Source organism: Crinia signifera, chromosome 8 (assembly GCF_055691185.1).
Source record: "Crinia signifera chromosome 8, ASM5569118v1, whole genome shotgun sequence".
In the NCBI taxonomy this organism is placed as follows: Eukaryota; Metazoa; Chordata; class Amphibia; order Anura; family Myobatrachidae; genus Crinia; species Crinia signifera.
In genome coordinates, this window is record NC_139224.1 from 143,401,394 (window position 1) to 143,423,792 (window position 22,399).

The 22,399-nt window shown below is 45.9% G+C and overlaps 1 protein-coding gene across 1 annotated transcript; it reads left to right on the forward strand.

Moving 5' to 3' along the window:
* The first annotated feature begins 6,744 nt into the window (after positions 1-6,744).
* On the forward strand, positions 6,745-20,846 carry ZBTB37 (zinc finger and BTB domain containing 37). The gene is made up of 4 exons (XM_083157284.1): positions 6,745-6,884; positions 13,637-14,592; positions 15,900-15,999; positions 17,848-20,846. Exons 2-4 carry the CDS (start codon positions 13,664-13,666, stop codon positions 18,373-18,375), a joined length of 1,557 nt encoding a protein of 518 aa, XP_083013410.1. The 5' UTR covers positions 6,745-6,884; positions 13,637-13,663; the 3' UTR covers positions 18,376-20,846.
* The last annotated feature ends 1,553 nt before the right edge of the window (positions 20,847-22,399 follow it).

Consider the following 22,399-nt stretch of genomic DNA (forward strand, 5'->3'; position numbering starts at 1 on the left):
CCCTGAGGGTATATTCCAAAAGCTGGGACTCTCCCCCATTGGGGGACACTAGTAGCTTGTCTCTACTGTTCCCAGAACCAGAGATATCAGCCTTCCAGCAGCTGGTTACTGCTCCAGCTCCACACACCTGGTATGTAGTTTTATATTCTCGTTGGCAGATTGCTCTGCCTCCTGAACTCTGATCCCCTAGTCCCCAGTGCCATTTGGTAGGTGGGATTCTCTAGTTTTTAAATCCATTAAAATCTAATAAATGTATTTCTGGGAACTGGAGATATCTGCAGTCAAGCAAGCTGTCTCCCACCAGAAAATTATGAATAATATGCCCACTCCACTATACACCCCTCCTCTGCATATTAAACATCCTCTACCACCCTGGAAGTTATGTGTCAGGGCCCCTTCATTCAGCCCAATGCCCTCTTCTCCCACCCCATCTCCCACCATCTGTACAGTAAAGGGGTAATTAATGGAAATTACTGATCCAGGCCCTACATGCTGAGCAGTTGATATAATACCCCCTACCACCCGTGGGACATCAAAGCTTCCCCCACCCCTACCGCTGGAGGATCAGTAGTGGCCCCAATACATTGCTATGCCCAGGGGTCTACACTGCTGTTGCCGCCCCTGTATGTATATATATATATATATATATATATATATATATTGGTCTATCTATAATACTTTAAATGACCCGGCATATACTGGGTCACCTAAGTGTCCATCTCCGTGCTTTGCTCCGCCCCTCTGGAAACCCCCTTCTGAAAATCCTGCGTTTGCCACTGGTATGCCCTGCATTTCATGGGCGTTCCCATGAAAATGCTGGGCTTGCGTATGGTAATCCGGCCGTGACGCACGTGTGGGGGGCGGACATATGACATATCCGGATGCCATCTGCCCGCCCATATCCCTGCTTTTGCACGGAGAAATGCCAGAGTGGTCTGGAGCACTTGGTGCTGCCTGACCTCTCGGTCCAGCATTCGATGGTCGGCGACCATCGAATGATGGGGGAGGATCCCACAGATGGAGGAGGTGTTCACATGAAAAATCCACTCGCGGTCCGTTCGGTCGGCGTCTTACCACATTCGGACGGTGTAAGAGATCCATACGGAAGGCTAGGCTAAGAACACTCGGTTCCTGTCCGAAAATACGCATCCGACCGATTCAACTAGAATAAGGGCCTAAAGCAGAGCTTGGATTCTGAGGTTGGGTTGGTATAGCCAGGGTTATTATCAGCATAGGCGTGCGCAGCCCATTTTATTAGGGGGTGCACCGTCAAAGGGGTGTGTCTAGCGCCACCTATTGGGCGTGTCTAGCATTGCCCATTTAGTGTGTCTAACACTGCCAATCATGCATGATTACCATCATCTATTGGTACTCGCTAAAATATAAAATGTCTCTCACCCAGAACATAATCTCCGGCCTATTTCAGTTTTAATATTCTTATTACTCTGTATAACAGTGCATGCATATAAAGTAAAAAAAAATATATGGATTATGCAGGTATGTAGTGATATGACAACGGTCTAGTACAATTAACAATGCAAAACACACAATTGATTGATGGGCACTAATTTTAACGGAATACAGGTCTAAAAACCAAAAGACTTTGGTAAAAGGTATTGCTGGTATTGCTAGCGGCAGGGAGTTATTCATAAGGGTAGGGACAGCATTTGGGGGTGCCTGTGCACCCCTAACACTCAATGTGCGCACACCTATGATTGTCAGTGCACAGTGCTGCATTGTCGGGATGGCCATTGACCATCAATGTTTATAAACCATTGATGGTTTGGAATAGAAATCCTTTATTCATCTCACTCTCATTCACATTGTTACAGCAAAATGCATAGTAGCGATAGAATAAGTAGCATAATAAAAACACACATAAAAAAACCACAAAAAAAATAAAAAAAGTACCGAACACTGGTAAATTCATTGCCTTTTGTACTCAATTTCAAATGTCATCTAAATTGCTGTCATTCAGCCGGGAATCCACACAGTGGTAGGCTTGATACATTTGTTACAGAAGACTTTGTCTCAATGCCTTTGCATAGTGCAACAATAAATCCTCCAGTGTAGTCCTCTGTTGGCTAACTTAACAGGGGATCAAATAAGACAGTTATGCTACCCATACACTTATGTCCATCGAATCCGATCACATCTTGTGGTGCAAAAAGTGCCCCTTGAGATGGCACATCGGGTGCTGGAAGAGGGCGGGCAGAGGGCGGCGTTGTAGCGTAGTGCTAGAAGTAGCGATAGCGGGTGGCAGAGGTCAACGGTGGCGGCAGAATGATTTAAAACTCTGGGCAGTCCTCTGATTGGCCGAGAGCCTATTAGAGGTCTGCCCAGAGTCAGTCAATCAGAGGGCTGCCCAGAGTTTTAAACAATCCTGCCGCCACCTGCCCACTAGCGCTACTTCTAACACTACACTAGTCCGCCACCCTCTGCCCCCCCTATCTCATGCCTTCAGCGGTCCCTCCAGCCCCCTCTCCCCAAACTTCACACCTCAGAAAGCTTTCCCTCTGCCCCACACCAGCAGACTGGTTAAAAACCGCACGAGATTGCTCCTGCATTTCGATAAATATTATGTGCAGCACATAAGATCTATGAACTCAACATTTGACAGCGTGCCCGCGCATCTTCATTGAGTGATCCCTTAAAAAAAGCATACAATCATTTGATTTATCGGCCAGTTGTGGACGAAATCGAATGATTAGTCCTGATATGTGAAAAATGATTACATCAAACGTCACTGATTTGAGTACCGTATATATTTCAGTGTTTGATATATTTTTCACATAGCAATTATACTTAATTAGTCTTTACTAAAAATGTGAGACAGTAGTTTGATCTAATTATTCATTTATTCTATACTGTGTGGGATCTATTATGTTGGTATCCTCACACTGTAAAACATAGTATAGAGTCTTATTGTGCATGGGAAGGCATTGCGACCATGAATGGGAGCAGGTAACATGTGTGGATGAGAGACATATGTTTTTGTGAAGAGCGAAGAGGATGAGATGGGAGATTTGTTGAGATAAGAGATGGACATTGGTGTGTGGGCTTGTGTATTAGTAAAAGTACTTTATATTGAATACGGTAGAATACAGGTAACCAATGAAGTGACTGAGTTGCTTTGCAGACGATGAACGTCTGGTGAGAATATCAGCCTCGCAGCTGCATTCATGATGGACTGTAGTGGTGAGAGTTTGTATTGGGGAAGACCGGTAAGGAGGCCATTGCTCAAATTAATGTGGGAGATGATGAGAGCACGGATTACAGTTTTAGCAGTGTCTTGTGTAAGGTATGGGTATATTTTGGATATGTTTTTAGATGTATGTAACATGATTTTGAGACAGATTGAATGTTGGGAACAAAGGACAGTTCAGAGACAAGTATGACACCTAGGCAGCGAGCTTGTAAGATAGTTGTGGTGCTCTCAACAGTGATATAGATATCAGGTTGGTAACTGCTATTGGTTGGTGAAAATATAATTAATTCTGTTTTTTAAATATTCAGTTTGAGGTGGCGAGATGACAACCATGATGAAACAGCAGGAAGGCATTCAGTAACCAGGCCCAATACAGGTAGTGATAGGTCTGGGGTGGATAGAGAGATTTGAGAACCATCTGTGCACAGATGATACTGAAATCCAAAAGAGCTGATTAGTTTGTCTAGAGATGAGGTATAGATTGAGAAAAGCAGAGGACCCAAGACTGTGCCCTGAGTGAGAAATGCCCTTTAGACTTTGCAGTGTCCAGATCATTCAAACTTTGAAATGTAATGTAAGATTCAGCTTCAGAATTGTACATTTCTCTTTGATTGAACTGTTAGAGTTCAAGTATGGCTATCCCTAAAACCTGGACTGGGTACAAGCTTTAACCATAAACAAAAAAACTCATGCCCAGAGGCATAACTCTGGGAGGCAATGAAGTCATCTGCCGCCAGGCTCCTGCTCCCACGGGGGCACCTCTCCTCTCCTGTCAGTTGGAATCAGTTCATTGAAAGCCATCGATATCACTTCTGTGGCTGTCTCCCCCTCATAATATCATTTTGCAAGTGTCACAACCTGTATTCCTGTATTAGAACCCATGACCTGTCTTACTGGAGACAGACACCTTACTGATTGAGCTATATGGGGGGCAGCAATATTTATCTTGCTTCCGGGCAACTGGGGCGAACTTACGCCACTGCTCATGCCCATAGCGCCCAATTTTGGATTACTGCAGCTACGTGCGCTCCTGATACCTGCTGCATATAATAAAAAAAATAAATGCATGTGGGGTTTTCAGCTCTGAAAAGAATTGATAACAATGCTGCAAATATAGCAATATCAAAGGCATATTGGTACTTTGGCAAAACAGGACCCTATAACATTCCCCCAATCCATACATCTTAATAACCACAGGAAAGCATTGACTATTATTGTACATAGACTGTGAGGTATAATCACTTTATCTTCTGCCACACTTGGATCGAATCCAGTGACAGAAGCCATTATTGGCCTTTTTTTCCTGAAAAGTAGAAAAAAACCTGTTGATAAATGCAGCTTGGTTTTGGTTCTGCTCCAATATGGAAGTCATGTCTATAGAACAGCAGCATTATCACTCAGAAGAAGAGATGTTTGTGTACGTTGCTGTGTACGTGTTTCATATGTAAATAGTTGAAAGGGGAGTATGTGAAGGACTAAGGGGGAGTATTCAATCCCCTGCTGCTATTTCTGATGGGGGAAATAATAGCGGGCGCCTATTCAATGCTGTCTTCCCCGACAGCATTGAAGAGGCATCTCGGCAGAACGGACCCCACTTTATGCCGATTGCTTGCCTTCAAGTTTCCCAGAACTGAAAAAACCCACAAGCTGCCGACCTCAGTTCTAAAGCCCTGTACACACTGGGGGTGATACAGGACCACTAAACAGTTCTCTCCCCTTCGGAAATAAAAATCAGTCCGAACTGACTTTTATTTTTGTGGAGTCTGCCGAAGAGGGGGAGAGCGCTGATGTCATGTGATGGCAGCTGTCCGCCCCCGGCAGGCTTTGGCCTGCCTGCATTTCCAGGGGAATGCCCTGCCCCTTCTGGAGAGAACAGATTCGCGGATGTGAAACTCACTGGAGCCGCTCACTCCTGGGGTCCACCGAATTCAGAATCACCCCCACTGTACAATAACGAAAGACAATATGCCCCCTTTACCAAGTTCCAAAAAAGTTATTAGTTCATGGGCTTCATACTTTTTGTTTGAATTCTTCTTGGTAAATTGCTTTGGGTATGGTATATCTCTCCGACATTGGACTCCTAACTAGGGATGGCCATCGACCATCGATGTTTCAAAATCATCAATGGTTTATGGCCGATGTTGAATACTTTTGCCATCAATGGGGGAGAACCAGATGGCACATGGATCGATGGCACAGTAAAACCTATTTTTCTGCAAAGTGCCGGGACACAGAGCATAGCTCCCCCCCCCTGACACCCGCAAAGCCCAACCCACATGTTTTGATTGGCCCACAGGCCAATTACTCAAACATAATAGAGGACCATAAATATATTAAACTATCGATGGTTACACATTGAATAGTTTTACAATATCGATGGCAACCATCAATGGCTAAGGCACCGATGGTCTTCCCTACTCCCAACTGTTAAGTCCCTTGAGGGACCGGCGCACTCACCACACTGCAGCTCGTCACCTATTCTATTCTCCCTTCATGGGAAAATAGTCGGGATTCTGTTGGGCTCCTGACAGTCAAGATTCCAATGTCAGAGAAACGACCATCAGAATCCCATCTATCGGTGAGTCATCCGGCACCCAATTGCTTAATGTGCTTGTGCAGTATCACTTTACTCGTTAGCCATAAACAAAAAGTGCCTTTATTTCATATTTAATAATCTAGTGCATAATTTCAGATAGAGGGGGCCATTCTAATCTAATTGGTCCACCGCACATTCGCACGGGGGACCAATATTTTGCATCTGTGCACTTCTGTGCATGTGCAGATGCAGGGTGCGAGCGGGTACAGCGAACGGGAGGCACAGTCCTGCTTTTCATGGGCATTCCCATGCAAATCGGCCGGTAACGCGGGTTGCGGGCAGCTGACGGCAGCTGCCCTCTGGCTTTCCGCACAGGACACTCGCAGATCAGATCTGAGAGTGCTGTAGAAATCACTCAATGGTAGCCGACCATCAAATGATTTTTGGCATGTGAGGAAGAGGGGGTGCGCGGTCGGCCGTGCAGGCGGCGCCTTAGGGACTCGCAAGGCTGTGAATTTCGCAGCCTTGCAAATCAACCAGATTAAGGCGGGCCATAGTGTGTTCAATGTATGAGATTCCCAACTTTTCATGCCAACAATAGATAATTCTTAGCAACTATTCTGGAACTGCAAATCCCAGAATACACTGCACCATACCTCCCAACATGACCCTCTCCAGGAAGGACAGAATGCTCTGTTCCTGAACTTCCCTTTTAATTTATGATTACCATCACATGTGTGGAAACACCTTTCTTATCCATTAACCTGTTGAAAAAAGGTGATAGCAATCATATATTCTTAGGGAAGTCCAGAAACAGTACATTGTGTCCGTCCTGTAGAGGGCCATGTTGGTAGGTATGCTGCACACCCATGGTCTATCAGGGCTAACGGGAGACGTTTTCTCCGCCACCTTTTGAAATCCCCACACCCACAGTCACTATGTACAGTATGTGGCTGTGGGTGGCTGTGCCTACTGCTCCCCACCCAAGATGGCTGCTTTCCCCTGACGGACGTCATGAAAAAGACGACAACTTACACTTCCGGGTGATCGAATCGGGCGAGTGGAGGTATTTTGACATAGCACTTCCGGAGCGCTGTGTTCCGGCGGTGGCCCCGTCCCGGCCCGTCCGCGCCCCCGGAGGTAAGTGGCAATATTCAGTGATGGGTGAAGGGAGGATAACGGATGGAGAGGCAGGGAATGGCGCTCATCCTATTCCACCGTAAATGTGTGGGCTCAACCCCAGTCCAGGCAGCCCACCCCATCAGCTGCTGCACTGGCCTCCCCATAGGTAATCTCGGGGTAAAGGCAGATGAGCTCGGTGCTACCAGTCACTATTCATAGGGGCACAAATAGTCTGTTACTAACTTCTTCCCTGTTGTGCATGGTCAGTCACTGACAGCACAGTGGTGTAGTGGTTAGTATTGCTGCCCCACAGCCCCTGATTTTGGTTCTTGATTATGTTCTCTCCATGCTTGCTCCAGTTTTCCTCCCAAACAGTAAAAACATTCTACTAGGTTAAATGGCTCCAAAACAACACAACTCATGCAAATACTACTGTCTGTATCTGCATTATCTGTTAATAAATGGGTGCAGAAGCCCAGCCAGCAACACCCCGTATACTGCTTGTCACAGTTGACACACTTAGGGACTTATTGTGGTTTGTTTGCAGCAGCCGCTCATTCGCACAAGGATGTTTTGCGCAAGCTGGTGAAAAAAAGTCTGTCCACCGGGTGCATGCACCTAGCCTTGCATATAGTGGGGATGGAGAGGGGCGTGGGGTACTGGGCTGGGCCATTAGCATATGTGAACACCCAGCGTGTCATGGAAAACGCTGGGCGTACACATGCTAATGCATCATTGACGCACGCCCGGGGGGCGGACAGCTGATATAAGTGGATGTCAGCTGCCCACCCTATTCCCTGCAATTCTTCAAGCATATCTAAGGGTGGTCTGGAGCACCCTTACATATGCGTGCGCCTTCAACATCATTCGATGGTCAGTGACCATCGAAAGATGGGGTATGTTCCCACTGGCATGTGAATGGCTGTTCGTGTAAACATCCATTTGCGAACGAATCCCGCATGCAAGTAGGTGGCGCCGGCAAGGCGGGGTTAGGGTGACGGTTAAGGATGCGAATTTGCATCAGAGCAAATCAACCAGAATAAGGCCTTTACGCTGCTCAAGCTGGCCGTGGGCGCCTGAATATTTAGGCGTTTGCTTGCAAATGCCAGTGCAGTGCCATAAGAATTGGGTGCCAGGCCATCTCATTACAAACAGCAAAATATTTTCTTTTAATTCAAACAAGGTTATCACAGAAATCACATTTGCTCTTCTCTCCAGCACTACACTTGTAATTGTTACATCAATTTGCATCAGTCCAACCCTTTCTTTCATTCTCATGAATAATAATGATGGGACAGTAGTATATAACATACCAGTGTGTTTGGGTATCAGTTATGCGGGAGCCACAAACTGGGACTCTTTTTGGTGCATTCTCCCCTACTCGCTGGGGATTCTCTCTCTTTCTTAAAGGAATTTCTCATGGACTTTTCGATGGTGGGCCAACCGCTCACCCAGATCGTCCTCTCCCGAGACGCACACCTCTAGTCAAAGATCCCCCTTGTTCCTTCCACTGATCTCTGCATACTGCTGCCCTCCACACGCTGCTCCATAATACCAGGGACCATGGAAACCACCTTCATCTGTCCACAGTCACAGTACTGGCTCCTCTCGCTCCGGGCACACTCCCTCCATCTAGTTCAGATAACACTGCCCAACCGCTTGTCCTCAGCCCCCCTCACTTCCTTTCTTCCCCCTACATGTAGAAGGATCTGGAAGAACTGGTACCCCTAGAAGTCGCATCCTATCCCCCTTGAGCCGCCTTGGACCTTCCTGGGCTGCAGGTTTGCATGCGGTACTTCTGCATGCAATGTATCACATGCGATCCCCAGTCCCTGTCACCAGAAGGGGGTCCAACCCGGAGATCTTGTGTACAGCACGTATGATCTCCAGCTCTGATGCGCACAGGACCAGGCATCGGATTGGATGTCACAAACATGCTAGTTGGCCTGATTTTACCTGGGTGTAGTATATTAGGCCAACACCGAAAGGTAAACATGGAACAGTTCAACACATAAAAAGGTTGACATTACTTATCCACGTTTTTTATGTCTGTGTCGACGCATGAGCATGCAGACCCCAGTGGGTGTACCACATCCCCGTGCATGCCATGCTTCGTGGCAGGTGCCTTACTCAGCTAACGGTGCGCTCAGCACACTTTCGCGCTCCCAACCGGTAGTCCACGTGGATGGTAAACTATGGCAATAAAACGCCCCCAAAAAAACTCACGTCGACTTTTTATTGTGTTGATCATAGCCATGTCAACCTTTTGCTTATGTTGACATTTTGATTATATGGACCATATAGCATCAACCTAGACATTGTTGACCTACCATCTATTTCTCATTTAACCTCTTTGCCCATTTACTGCATTGAAATAATCATATTGGTGCTTAAGTAGCCTGATCTTAGTCTAACTTAAGCCCCGTACACACTGCGTGACTTTCACGTGAAAGCCGCTCAGTTTTCTCGTGTGTACGGGGCAGTGATGAGCGGTGAGCTCTCATACGCGCTCCCGCATCATTGCTGCTGGCCGCTGCTCATCTGCTGGTATTACTAGCAGATGAGCCAGGTAGTGGACGGCTTTCCATAGCGTCCTGCTATCGCTAATCGCGGGGAAGAGCAAAAAACGCCCAATATGTATGCACTGAGGAGCGTTTTTCAGCCCAGTGATTTTCCCCATCATCATTATCCATCCGCCCAACTCCTCTCATGGTACAGTGGTGGCCCTCCCAAAGAGCAAGTTATTTTCAGGAGGTGAAAGACTTTGCTGAAAGTCTTTCATTATAAGGCTATTTACATAATGGGCGGGGTTTTTATTCCAAGGGTGGGAGCAGGGGCCATTTTATTCAATGCATTTCTGCTCTTGGGGCCTGATTCAGAACTGATCACTGGGCTGCATATATTCCGAGCTCAGTGATCAGGTAAATGCCATCCCGCCCATGTGCACGGCTATGATTTTATTTGCAGCCGTGCACGTAGGGAAAAATATTATACCACATACCATAATGGTTTTTACATATTATGCCACATTAGTGCTGCTTACCTACATGTTACTTGCTCAATGCCAAGGCCTTCATGCTAGATGCCATGGGAAAGTTTAAGAGCAGTGAGAGCAGCAGCCAGGTCAAGAGCGCAACACTGTGAAATAGCTGCAGTCCTGCTCATCAGTCCGGCTATCTCTCCCGGCTGCATGCGCACACAACTTGTCTCACTCTCAGCGCAACCGCATCAGCGGCCGCAACTAGTGTTGGTGCCGCTGCTGGACATTCTATAGTCTGGGAACACCACCCGTCCGGTCAGCGGACTTAATTACCGGAGTGTCTGGAGTAATCCCGGACAGGTGGTAACCCTAAATAAAATATACGTTGGTGGCCAGTGGTGGCAGTAACATATACATGGCTGGTCTGCGCCAGCCATGTATACGTTACCGCCATAATAAAATACGCACAGGTGGCCAGTGGTGGCAGTATTTTATACAATGCTGTTATATGACAATGTATGTCTTGCCATCATAAAAAATATATATTTATTTATTACTGGCTTATAAATAACATTGGTGACAAGTGGAGCCAGTAATCTATACAAACTGTGTGAAGCATACACTGGCCTACATCGGAGCAAGCAGTCAGCCGGAGGCGTTCGGCCGGGCGGGGGAGCGGGTCATCCGTACACAGCGTGGAAACAGGGTGGTGTGAGTGTACTGGAGCAGGGGGTTGGAGCGGGATAGACAGCCAGGCTTAAAGTGTCTGATCTTTCAGCCCGACAGCCGTACACACCTAGTGATGATGGCTGAAATACCAGCCTTCGCTAGATGTGCTGGTAAAACCAGCCAACTGTCCATCTCGCTAGCGATGATGCGGCAGCGTGCATCATTGCTAGTCGGCCATCGGTGGAGCATACACACTATTCGAATTTCAGCTGAAAATCGCTCAAAACGGCTTAGTGTGTATGGGCCTTTACTGGGCACACAAGGGAGCACAGGAAAATGAGCAAATATCCCTTTGCATAAGAAGCTGTGATATGCACAGCCAGAATACACGGGGGTGTCTGGTGTGTAGTCACCCAGGGTCCCAGAGAGGTGGATCTCGCCATCCAGTGGGCTCCCAGAGAGGTGGATCTCGCCATCCAGTGGGCTCCCAGAGAGGTGGATCTCACCATGCAGTGGGCTCCCAGAGAGGTGGATCTCACCATGCAGTGGGCTCCCAGAGAGGTGGATCTCACCATGCAGTGGGTTCCCAGAGAGGTGGATCTCGCCATCCAGTGGGCTCCCAGAGAGGTGGATCTCGCCATCCAGTGGGCTCCCAGAGAGGTGGATCTCGCCATCCAGTGGGCTCCCAGAGAGGTGGATCTCGCCATCCAGTGGGCTCCCAGAGAGGTGGATCTCGCCATCCAGTTGGCTCCCAGAGAGGTAGATCTCGCCATCCAGTGGGCTCCCAGAGAGGTGGATCTCACCATGCAGTGGGCTGGATGATGAGAATATTACCTGGGAATAGCGGTCAACATTAATTGAATGGGGCATAGTAACGCATTTCTATGATAATAGCATGCATCCCAACATGACCCATTCCAGGAGGGACACCATGCTCTGTTCCTGGACTTCCCTCTTGTGTATGATTGCCATCACCTGTTCTGAACAGGTTAATTGATAAGAAAGTTGTTTCACCACAGGTGATAGTAACCGTGCACATGCATGGTCGTCTAATAATCAGGGCTGCAAATTCGCTGTCTACAGGTCTGAATCGGGCCCCTAATCTCCCCACTCCCTTTTTTTCCAATGTGTCAAGGCTACATTTTCTTGTGAAAATACCAATATGCTTTTATTTCTATTCCAAATCTCACCTATGTCATCCTTGCCTATCACCATTTCCATATGCACAAAAGTGCATCAGAACATATTAGATACATTATATTCCAACATTCTGCAAACGGTAGAGTCCATAGTGCCAGTGGTGTCCCTGAGGTCACTGGCACCCGGTGCATCATATAGGTCATCCAAAGTATGCTTCTGAAAAGGGGTGTGACCTCGCAGCACACCCCGCTGGGGGTTGTGGCCAGCATTGCTGCCTTGGAGACTCTGCATGCACTGCCAGCTCCTCCTCCTCAGTGGCAGGAGCTGGGTGATGCACAGGAACATCAAAGTGCAGGACCCTGCTCCCAGTCACTGTGCTGTGGAGACGCCGGCATTTTGGTGTTACCCCCACTTGGCACAGTCCATACCCTCCAATTGATGCCAACTTTAAGGGCTCGATTCTGATTTGCACACTACATTGACTGCTATAGCATCTTATGCTGTGGTCACATCTGCACCATTGTGCTAATGCTGGTGGCAGCCCTACCCTGGTGTACAAGCCTACTTATCAATGTGCATGAACTGGGACACCCACTTGGTGAGTCTTTAGATGCAGCCGTCCATCACATCATGGGAACTGCTCCATGCTGGATGCGATTCTCTGTCAGAGTATGGCCCCCAATGGTGCTATGCACCTAGTTTCACAATCCGTCCAGTGACAAGCCTGCAAAAGTCTCAACGCCCATAAGACTACATTCTGTACATCCCCAGATTGCTCGCTGCTGCAGCGCTGTTCAAGCACCCAGTGTAGCGCATGCACTGTTTGAGGATGCAGATATTCACGCAGTAGCAAATATATTCTCTGTCAATGTCAATCTTGCGTGTGAATCAGAATCAAGCCATAATCTAATTCAGGCATGTCCAAACTGTGGCCCTCCAGCTGTTGTGAAACTACACATCCCAGCATGCCTTGCCATAGTTTTAGCATTCCCTAATAGCAAAACTGTGGCAAGGCATGATGGGACTTGTAGTTTCACAACAGATGGAGGGCCATAGTTTGGACATGCCTGATCTAATTGGCGGCAGTTACCATGTTAGTGTAATGCAGGGTACACACCTACAGCTTTATCTGTCCAATCTATCTGGTGGGAACAAAAATTTGGCAATGTATGGAAGCATATGAGACTCAACCATTTGCTAAAAAAAGTAATTCAGATAAATTGGTTAAAGTCGTTTGATTTATCAAATTAAACCAAACAATATTTTTGATCAATTTTCCAGTGTTTGGGAGCAATTGTAATTTTTCTCAGATACATTTGCAGAGTTGTTCCCACCAGACAGATTGGACAGATAAATCTGTAGGTGTGTACCCAGCATAAGAATAAGGTGGTTTAGGGAACATTGTATCAATTCATTTATATCAGGGCTGGGCAACACCGTCCCTCCAGATGTTAATGAACTACACATCCCAGGATGCTTTGCATTAGTTTTTCTATGTGGCCATGCTGAAACTGATGCAAGGCATGCTGGGATGTGTAGTTCATTAACATCTGGAGGGCCGGTGTTGCCCAGCCCTGATTTATATACATGAAGGGTTTGGTCACTTGAGGACAGAGCTTTAGTTTGTGGACCCCAGATGCCATGCGAGAAGAAAAAACTAAAATCCTTTGCCTGCCTCTCTGCCAATTGATGGCAGAGAACATTTGCAAACCATCGATGGTTGTTAACTATCGATGGCAATCCCTAGAAATGACATTGTTTTGAATGGAGGGTTGTCACAATTGTGGCGCTATGGATGTGAATCATCCGCTGTGTTGTTCCTAGATAACATGGACTCTTTAGGGCCTTTATATATGGACTTATTTGCAAACAGTGCTTAATGTAATGTTACCTTATTTGCATATAATAACCATTGTTTGCTTGCTGTCTGACTTGTCCCTTATTGTATCAGTGAATCTGTCTCTTGTCCTTACTCCTGCAGGGTTGAGTGCTTACAAGAGGGGCAGCCATGGAGAAGGGAGGCAACATCCAGCTGGAGATCCCAGAGTACAGCAACTCCGTGCTGAGCCACCTCAACCAGCTGCGGATGCAAGGGCGTCTGTGTGACATTGTGGTCAATGTGCAAGGACAGTCGTTTCGGGCACACAAAGTGGTGCTGGCAGCCAGCTCGCCCTATTTCCGAGACCACATGTCCCTAAACGAGATGAGCGCGGTATCTTTGTCGGTCATTAAAAATCCCGGGGTGTTTGAACAACTTCTGTCTTTCTGCTATACCGGTCGTATTTGCCTGCAACTCGCTGACATCATAAGTTATCTGACCGCTGCCAGCTTCTTACAGATGCAGCACATTATTGACAAGTGCACGCAGATTCTTGAGGGCATACATTTAAAGATCAGTTCACCGGAATCCGAGGAAGAACTAAGTCAGAGTAGACCTAAACACCAAGAGAGGATACAGGATACCCACCGTGTCACCCAGAGCTTGTCTCGCTCCTTGAGTCCGCGACACAGCACTCCAAGGACCTCAGGGAATCGCAGGGGTCAGGTAAGCACTGTACTAGACATTAGAGAGCTGAGTCCTGCCGAGGAGTCCACAAGTCCTCAGTTGGTGGAGCAGGGGTCGGATGTGGAGGGCAGGGAGCCCATACTTCGAATCAACCGAGCAGGACAATGGTATGTGGAAACCGGATCGGCAGACCGAGGGGAACGCAGCGATGATGACGTCAGGGTGATGGGGGGCCTTCGTATCAAGTCGGAGAACTTGGACGAATGGCTAGGGCCAGAGAACCAACCCTCTGGAGAAGATGGAAGCAGTGCAGAAGAAGTGACTGCCATGGTGATTGATACAACAGGGCCCAGTGTTGCAGGACAGGAGAGCTATAACTTGGGGTCTTCTGGCACGAAAGTGTCCAGGCCAACAAGCAGTGAGATAGACAGGTAAGTGGGAAGTTGGTCTGTAATAGGATATACACTACATTTCTAAACTTGTTGGGTTTTTTTTCCACACGCTAAAAAATCGGACCATTCATTAGTACTAGTTCTGTGGTGCCATCAAAGGTTTACCGACCACAAAGGTGTCAATCAGCAGGCCTGGTTCAGCTTTGTTAGCAAAAGCAATAAAACACAAAATGATGCTGCACTGCAGGTGGGGCAGATGTAACATTTGCAGAGAGGGAGAGAGAGTTAGATTTGGGTGGGGTGTGTTCAAACTGAAATCTATATTGCAGTATAAAACTAAGCAGACAGTATTTACCCTGCACAGAAACAATACAACACAACCAAATCTGACTCTCTCTGCCCAAGTTACATCTGCCCCACCTGCAGTGCAGCATATGTTTCACAGTTGTGTGGTTTTTTGCTTTGCTAACGCAGCTGATGAATCAGGTCCCTAGTCACAATCTGACATGTCCTGCTACACCCAGTTGTTCATAGAATGTTGGCGTGAGTGGTTTTTGCAGGACAGGATTTTTTTTAATGACATAAAGGGGCGGAGACAGCACAGTTATAGATACATTCTCGTCTTTGTAGGAGTACCTCCTTTTCCTTTTGTAGAGGAGAAATTCTCCACAATCTCCTCCCTTCGCAGTGATTGGCTGTCAAACCCCCCTCCCCCTTCCCATGCACAATGGGATGCATTTCAGTTGTATAGCTCATTGGTGGGTTTCTTCAAACAATCTGAAAGCTGTAGTTTTACAAACAGGGTGCTTTATAACAGACGGTCGTGATGTCACTTGTGAAAAGATCCAAGTAAACGTAGGGGGGGATTCGATTGCAGGCGAAGGGGGTCTAGTTGTTGCTGTGGCATTTTAACGCCAGTAACAGCAGCTCGACTCGCACCCTACACCCAGCTGATTCGCTCCTTTATTTGCTTAAACGCGCTCACTGCCGTATATGTAGCAAACCCTTCTGAGCTATATCATACTGCCAAAGAGTGCGGTGGGTGTTTTGCGGATATGGCCAGGGCGAAGCAATTGAATTCCGCTTTCACAATCTACAGTATATTGGTTATTGTAATTTTTTTTTTCTTAAAGGAAAAATGTTGGGGTTTTTTTTGTACATTTTCTGTAAAGATTTACCTAGTATCCTTATTGCCATTTGAAAGACTTGTTCATGCTAAGTTCTGGGGTTCCTGCCCTGGGAAGTTTGGATACAGTGTTCTATGTGGATTTTACATAAGGGTATAGGGCCGTTTCATATTTCCACGTGACTGTTTCTGATCTTTATCTTCCACCTTCTTACTAAAGATTTAGCCCATCTGGTAGTGTGGGCACCATGCCAGAGAGACACAGAGCCAAGAGCGAGTCCCCACGGCGGCTGGAGGATACAAAGCAGCACAGCTCCCAGGTTAGTGTTCCACCCGCGCCGACTCCAATCACCCGTAAGGACAGCAAAGTCACTTTAAAAAAAAAAATACAGGAGGTTAATATTTAGGTTATAAAATATCTTCAAATTTGAATGAAGAGTTTTTATCATTGTAAATGCTAGCGTTAATCATCTATAACAATGCTTTGATGCATTTTACAATGGAGGGCCTAAATTAGTTGTCACTTTTTTATCTCTCATTGTCATGGAAACCACTTTGATCTCACCAAACATGCGCTGCCTGCTGCAGAACCGTTCACACTTACATGGTGTCTCTGCAGAGCCGTCCTCATCATACAGCTGTTTATGTTTTTTTTAGACAAACAGGAAGTATAAATACATACAAAGTACGATGGGACCGATCAATTCTGCATGGATTTGCTGGCTAGAATTTGCACCTTTAATATTTGCGATATGCAACTCCCATGCATGGAATTTTCTCCCATGATTCTCGCATTGAAGGGCTCTGTGCGGTGATGTAGCGCGCTAATTCTACAGTGCCCAACCTGTGAGAGAAGTGCATGAAACAGTGGGAAATCACCCTGAACCCCCCCAAGCAATGACAAATAGTATAGCAGGCTGGTATACAAAGACTGTTAGTCCTTATAAGAAAGTATTGGATGTGCAATGGTTGTTTTTTTACATATTTTAGATATTTGAAAAATATTTATACAAGTTGTAAATTGTTGGGGGGAGGGAAACATTAAAAAAAACTCCCATCTGCCGGTTAACGTGCGCTTACCCATTAATATAACACCTCAACGTACATGTCCAACATCATTTAGCTAATTTAAACTGTGCGTGTGTAGTACGGGTCTGTAACATCAGACGCAGATTGGCAGCGGTGATCACGAGTCTGCTGTAGTATTCCAAAACTCAGGTGTGCTGCCAGGATCTCTGTCAGAAGATGGAGATCTTGTGGCTTCTGTGTCGAATTTGCTGTGGTCGGCTTGAGCCCGAACCCTTGGGGCATTCAGCCGTCCGCCGAACATCTCAGATTGCCAATGCAAGCCGGAGGTAACATGTAGGCAGCGTTGTGCCTTCTGCTGCGTTCACATATTAGTGCTATGGCTCCTGATGTTCTTTACCTAAAATAGAACCTTTCCCCATCTTCTCTTGCTCTTAAGGGTGTTAGAACAAACGGGATTTTGCTCTGACGGTTGTCAGGTAGTTTGGAACTTTGCGTTGATGACTTACCACTATTTTATTTTGCGCTGCCGAATTCCCGGCACATCTCGCTGAATCGAATCGGCCCCTATGTTGGAGGTCACTTAGCCAAGGTTTTGACATCATTAAGAAATCCACTCAAAATTTAAATTCTACTTTTTGCTGTGATAAAATATATATAAATCTAATTATGTTGTGTTTAGCATCCTCTCAAATCTGAAAAGACGTTTCAATCCGTTTCTGTTAGTGTAATTGTTGACATTTATTTGCTTGGCCCCGCCCATAGTCAATAGCGCTGTACAATTGGGGACTACAGGCAGCAGTGTGCTTCCATTGGAATTGCCAGCAGAAGCAGTTCTATATGGGACAGAGCAGGGATGGACTGCTGGAGTCTTCTGGGACAGCAGCCTATGGAGGGTATCATTACAGCGAGACGAAGTGGAATTATGTATTATTTCTTCATATCATAGAGAACTGTCCCCACATCTATATCTCGCTTGGGTGGCAACAACACTGAATCAGGCCCTTAGTTACAGCCACGCAGTTGCCCTCTTGGTGCAAGCACCTCTGCAGCGGCCCCTGTGTTCTCACATGGTGATCATGAACTTATTACAGATATACTGTTGGCTTTGGGTGCTTCTATTGTATTATGTTTCCATACAGGGAGATGAAGCAGGCGTTATCGGAGTGAGCGGTTACGTAGAATATCTCCGTGAGCAAGAGGTGTCGGAGCGGTGGTTCCGCTATAATCCGCGATTGACCTGTATTTACTGCGCCAAATCTTTTAATCAGAAGGGCAGCCTGGATCGGCACATGCGGCTTCACATGGGCATCACTCCTTTTGTATGTCGGATGTGCGGGAAGAAATACACCCGCAAGGATCAGCTGGAGTACCATATCCGCAAGCACACAGGCAACAAGCCCTTCCACTGCCACGTGTGTGGGAAAAGCTTCCCCTTCCAGGCCATCCTCAATCAGCACTTTCGGAAGAATCACCCTGGCTGTATTCCTCTGGAAGGGCCTCACAGTATTTCTCCCGAGACCACCACTGTTGTCACCTCCAGGGGTCCAGCAGGTGAAGAATCTCCACCTCACGAGGAAGCTGGTGGAGTGACTCCTTCAGCAACGGCCGAGGTGACATATGGCGGGGAGTCTGCTCACGGCTCCGTGTCCACAACCGGACCGGACTGAGACACAAACAAAAATATATATTACAGGAGGACACAGAAACTAGTTTCCTCCCCTCCCCCCTTACCTCAGCAAAACTTCAACATTGTATCCTTCCCTCCTGCTTCTCTCTCGTCCCCAGTCTCGCGAGATTGGCTCCTGGGACATTTGTAGAATGCAGAATTTGGGAAGTGTGCGAATTTCATTGCCAAAATCACAAAGAGAAAATTGTATTCGCTTCCTCTGGGCTTCAGTTCTTCTAGACTTCAAAGAACCGTAGTTTCCATTCTATATCAAAGCATCGACCGCTGTACGAAGGAAAAGAGCTCTTTTTTTTTTTTTTTTAAAGTGAATTTGCCCTTTTTCAAGTGCAGTTAGTGACTAACGGAGATTTTGGTGTACATGGTGAAATTGAATGTTTTGCAGTTACATTGTAAGGTGTCTCAGTGGAGGCGTGTTGCACCTTTGTCAATTAAGCTTTCTTCTGAATTGTGTGCTTGGCAGATGGCGCTTTCTGGTCCTGGCCTGCGTAGAAGTTTGATGGTGCTGACTTAGGCATATTAGTAAAGTGCTTAAGACACTTCTATAGCAGAGTCAAAGACACTTCCATATTAGTTTTACATCAAGCTCAGAAATCTGGTTTTTAGCTGTTGGCACGGCAATAATCTACCCTTTGGAGTTCATAGTTGCCCCAACTTATTGTACTTAAAATGTTTATGGGATATCGCTGGGCAGGGCTGGATTTATTTTTTAGGAGCCTAGCCATTGGTCCCCCATGGCCCCACCCCATGCACTAGCCACACCCCTCTGATGTGATTGTTCTGCAGCCTTGCCAGTGGTATTGGAGCAGAATGTAGTTACATACACTGCAATTCGCACATTGCGTGGATAATCATCCAGACACTCTATTAATGCAACAGTTTCCCCGCACTTGCTGAGATCTGGGTTTGACATGAGCAGGCCGGCAGCCACTACTAGGCACACAGTGTCTGTGGCTAAATCTGGCTTTGGCTCAGAGCTTTAAAAGTGATCTCTTATTTCCCAGCCGCCACCTCGATGTCAGCCTTCCCAAATCTCTCTCTCTCGATCTGCTTGCTATAATTTAAGATGGGGCGTGAGTCATAAGGTTGACACACGGAAATGTTGACATGGTCAAAGGGTCGACAAAAACAATAGACTGACATGAGTTTTTCATGTTTTTTTGTGTGTCTATCAACAAGGACACCGTATAAGTGTAGCGCTTCCACTCGCTGTGCTCGGCACACTATTTTTATTCACACTCGATGCGCACTTGGATAGTATAGTATAAAAAACCACATTTTTGGGGGGTAATGAAACTCATGTCCACCTATTGCTTGTGTCGACCATGTGGACATAATGCATGTCAACCTTTTTTCATGTGTCCACCTATCGGCTGTTATCCTAATTACTGTCTACCTAGGGACTGCATCCCATTAAGGTGCACTAAGCCATGGGTTCCCAAACTCGGTCCTCAGGGCCCCACACAGTTCACGTTTTCCAGGTCACCCGACAGGTGCACACATTACTCATTGACACCTTTTTAAAAGATCCACAGGTGGAGCTAATTTATTTCACGTGTGATTCTGCGAGGAGACCTGCAAAACATGCACTATGTGGGGGTCCTGAGGACCGAGTTTGAGAACCTGTGCAATAAGCTAATATCTTTACACAATGCGGAGGCTTTTCAACAAATCTCTCGGAACAGTCCCTGTATCTGTATTGTATATTTATAAGTGACTAGCGCTAATCCTCTCTCCTATGCTTCAGTTTTGCCTTGATTTCTTCACATTGGTGAACAAGGGAGATCCGTGGAACGCAGCCACATTTCACTGTACATTATCAGTGTGCTTCTTACATGCCATAGACATATACAGAACTCCAATTTGCCCATCTCCCGGCATGTAAGAGTTTTATAACAGTATTTCACATATTTATTTTTATTTTGTTACCAGCAACACATAGTTTTTCATATTTGAACGAGCAGCATTTTGTTTTATACTGTTTTGAGTTGAGGTTTCTGTTTTTTTTTTTTTTCTGAAATAACGAAAATGCTAATTGGTTTCAGAGTAAGGATTTTGTCGTATACAGTAGCACATCCGAGATTTGCATATTGCGCACTTGCATTGAAGAGGTGGGTCAGTGTGAATGGATTACAGTAATGGCACGCTCACATACGTGCAACATAATTAGACAGGACGCATCACCAGTATAGGAGGCGTGTCTTTTGCAGGTACTGGAGAACTGGCGCACAGATAGGTTCATGGTGGTGATCCACAGCACTACCATTTTTGATTGGTTGCTTGTTTATCGGCCTATCCAGCTGATAATTCTTTAGCATTGCGGCTATTTTATATCAAGTCGCATTTCGCCAAAGATGAATGCCAATTAATTTTTTGAAATGTAAACAAAGGAAGTAGATTTTTTTTTTTTTTTTTTCTTATGGGAGGGGGATGCAGCTTTTTTTTTTTTTTTTTATAACGGTCAATACACATTATTCATAACATTATATTGTGTACAAACAGGGTAATGTGGCTTTAACATTTACTGTTAACACTGTCAAGAAGTATCTTTATGCTATTATTAGGCATTGGTATAGGCACTCGTACGTCTAGAACAGTGGTTCTCAAACTGTGGGTCCTGACCCCAAAGTGGGTCCTGACCTTCTCAGCATGGGGTCGTGACTCCATGTTGCTGACCATCAGGCTGATGACTTTTCTAATCTCAGTCAGTGATTCAAGGAGTCTGAAAAATCTGTTTATTTGTCTGTTATTTTAGACTCCTCCCATCACTCTGTGCCTCCACAATGCTGCCATGTATGTGCTGTCTGCGGACTACACATGTGGTGTGATGACCTTCTGCAGTAACTTGCTGGGGTCCTGTAATTCATTTTATTGTCTGATGGGGTACCAGAGCAAAATAGTTTGAGGACCCCTGATCTAGGGAAATTGCTACTGTTTCTGAGTTGTGCGAATTGTGAAAATTGCCAGTCCTTTACTTACGCCTACGCCTCTTGCTGCCTCCAAACGAGGCCCAAAGTGTCTGTACTTTGACAGCTCTTAAAAGCCAACAGAAATGGATTGGCATTCCCTGACCTGGTCTTCAAAACAACGGCTTCCTTAAGCTATATCAAACTATTGCACACGTATCACTTTGTTTTTTTGGGTTTTGTTTTTTATACGTTTAGTAAATGTGTATATATATTGTCCCCATTTACTTTGACTGTATTCAGTGTTTTTGCTTTTTAATCACACAGTTTCTGTGTCCTTGCTGCAGTCTCATAATACCTGGTGCATCTCATTTGGCGGATGTGTCAGTGTGTATGTAGGTGGACAGGGACACTATAAGATCTGTGAGTATATAGAATAGGGAAAGAAATGTGTTAATATAGAAGCATCAGCTATATGTTTCCTCGGATTTCCTTTTTATGCTCATAGGTGAATTGCTTTATCTTTCTCCTATTTTTCTTTCTGGCAGAAGCTGTATCATAACTGAAGCGCAGATAGTGTGGCTTTACTCTCCTTCTTGTATGTGTATGGATTGGAAGTACCTAGAAAAGACCCTAGACAGCAAAACCCAAGATCAGCAACTCCACTTTCCACGTCTTGTTCTAGGGGTACATTTACTAAAGCTACTAAAAATGAACAGAGAGAAGATATTGCTCATAGCAACCAATCAAATTCTGTATAAGTTTCTAGGGTGCAATAGAGATATAATAGACAGAATCGGGTTGCTATGGACATTATCACCTCTTTTCATTTGTAGAAGCTTTAGTAAATGTACCCTCTAGATGCAGTGAACAACAGAACCAGGTGGGACTATTCTCTACAACCACTGCATTGATTGACTGTAAGATATAGGGCGGTGGAAATAGCGGCCGTAACCTATACAATGCTGTCGTTTCCGACATTATTGAAGGCAGATTACAACAAAACAGATCAGACTTTTAGGGGGGTATTCAATCGCCGGCAACCATGGTCGCCGGGCCCTATTCAATGCTGTCTTCCCGACAGCATTGAGCAGGGTTTCT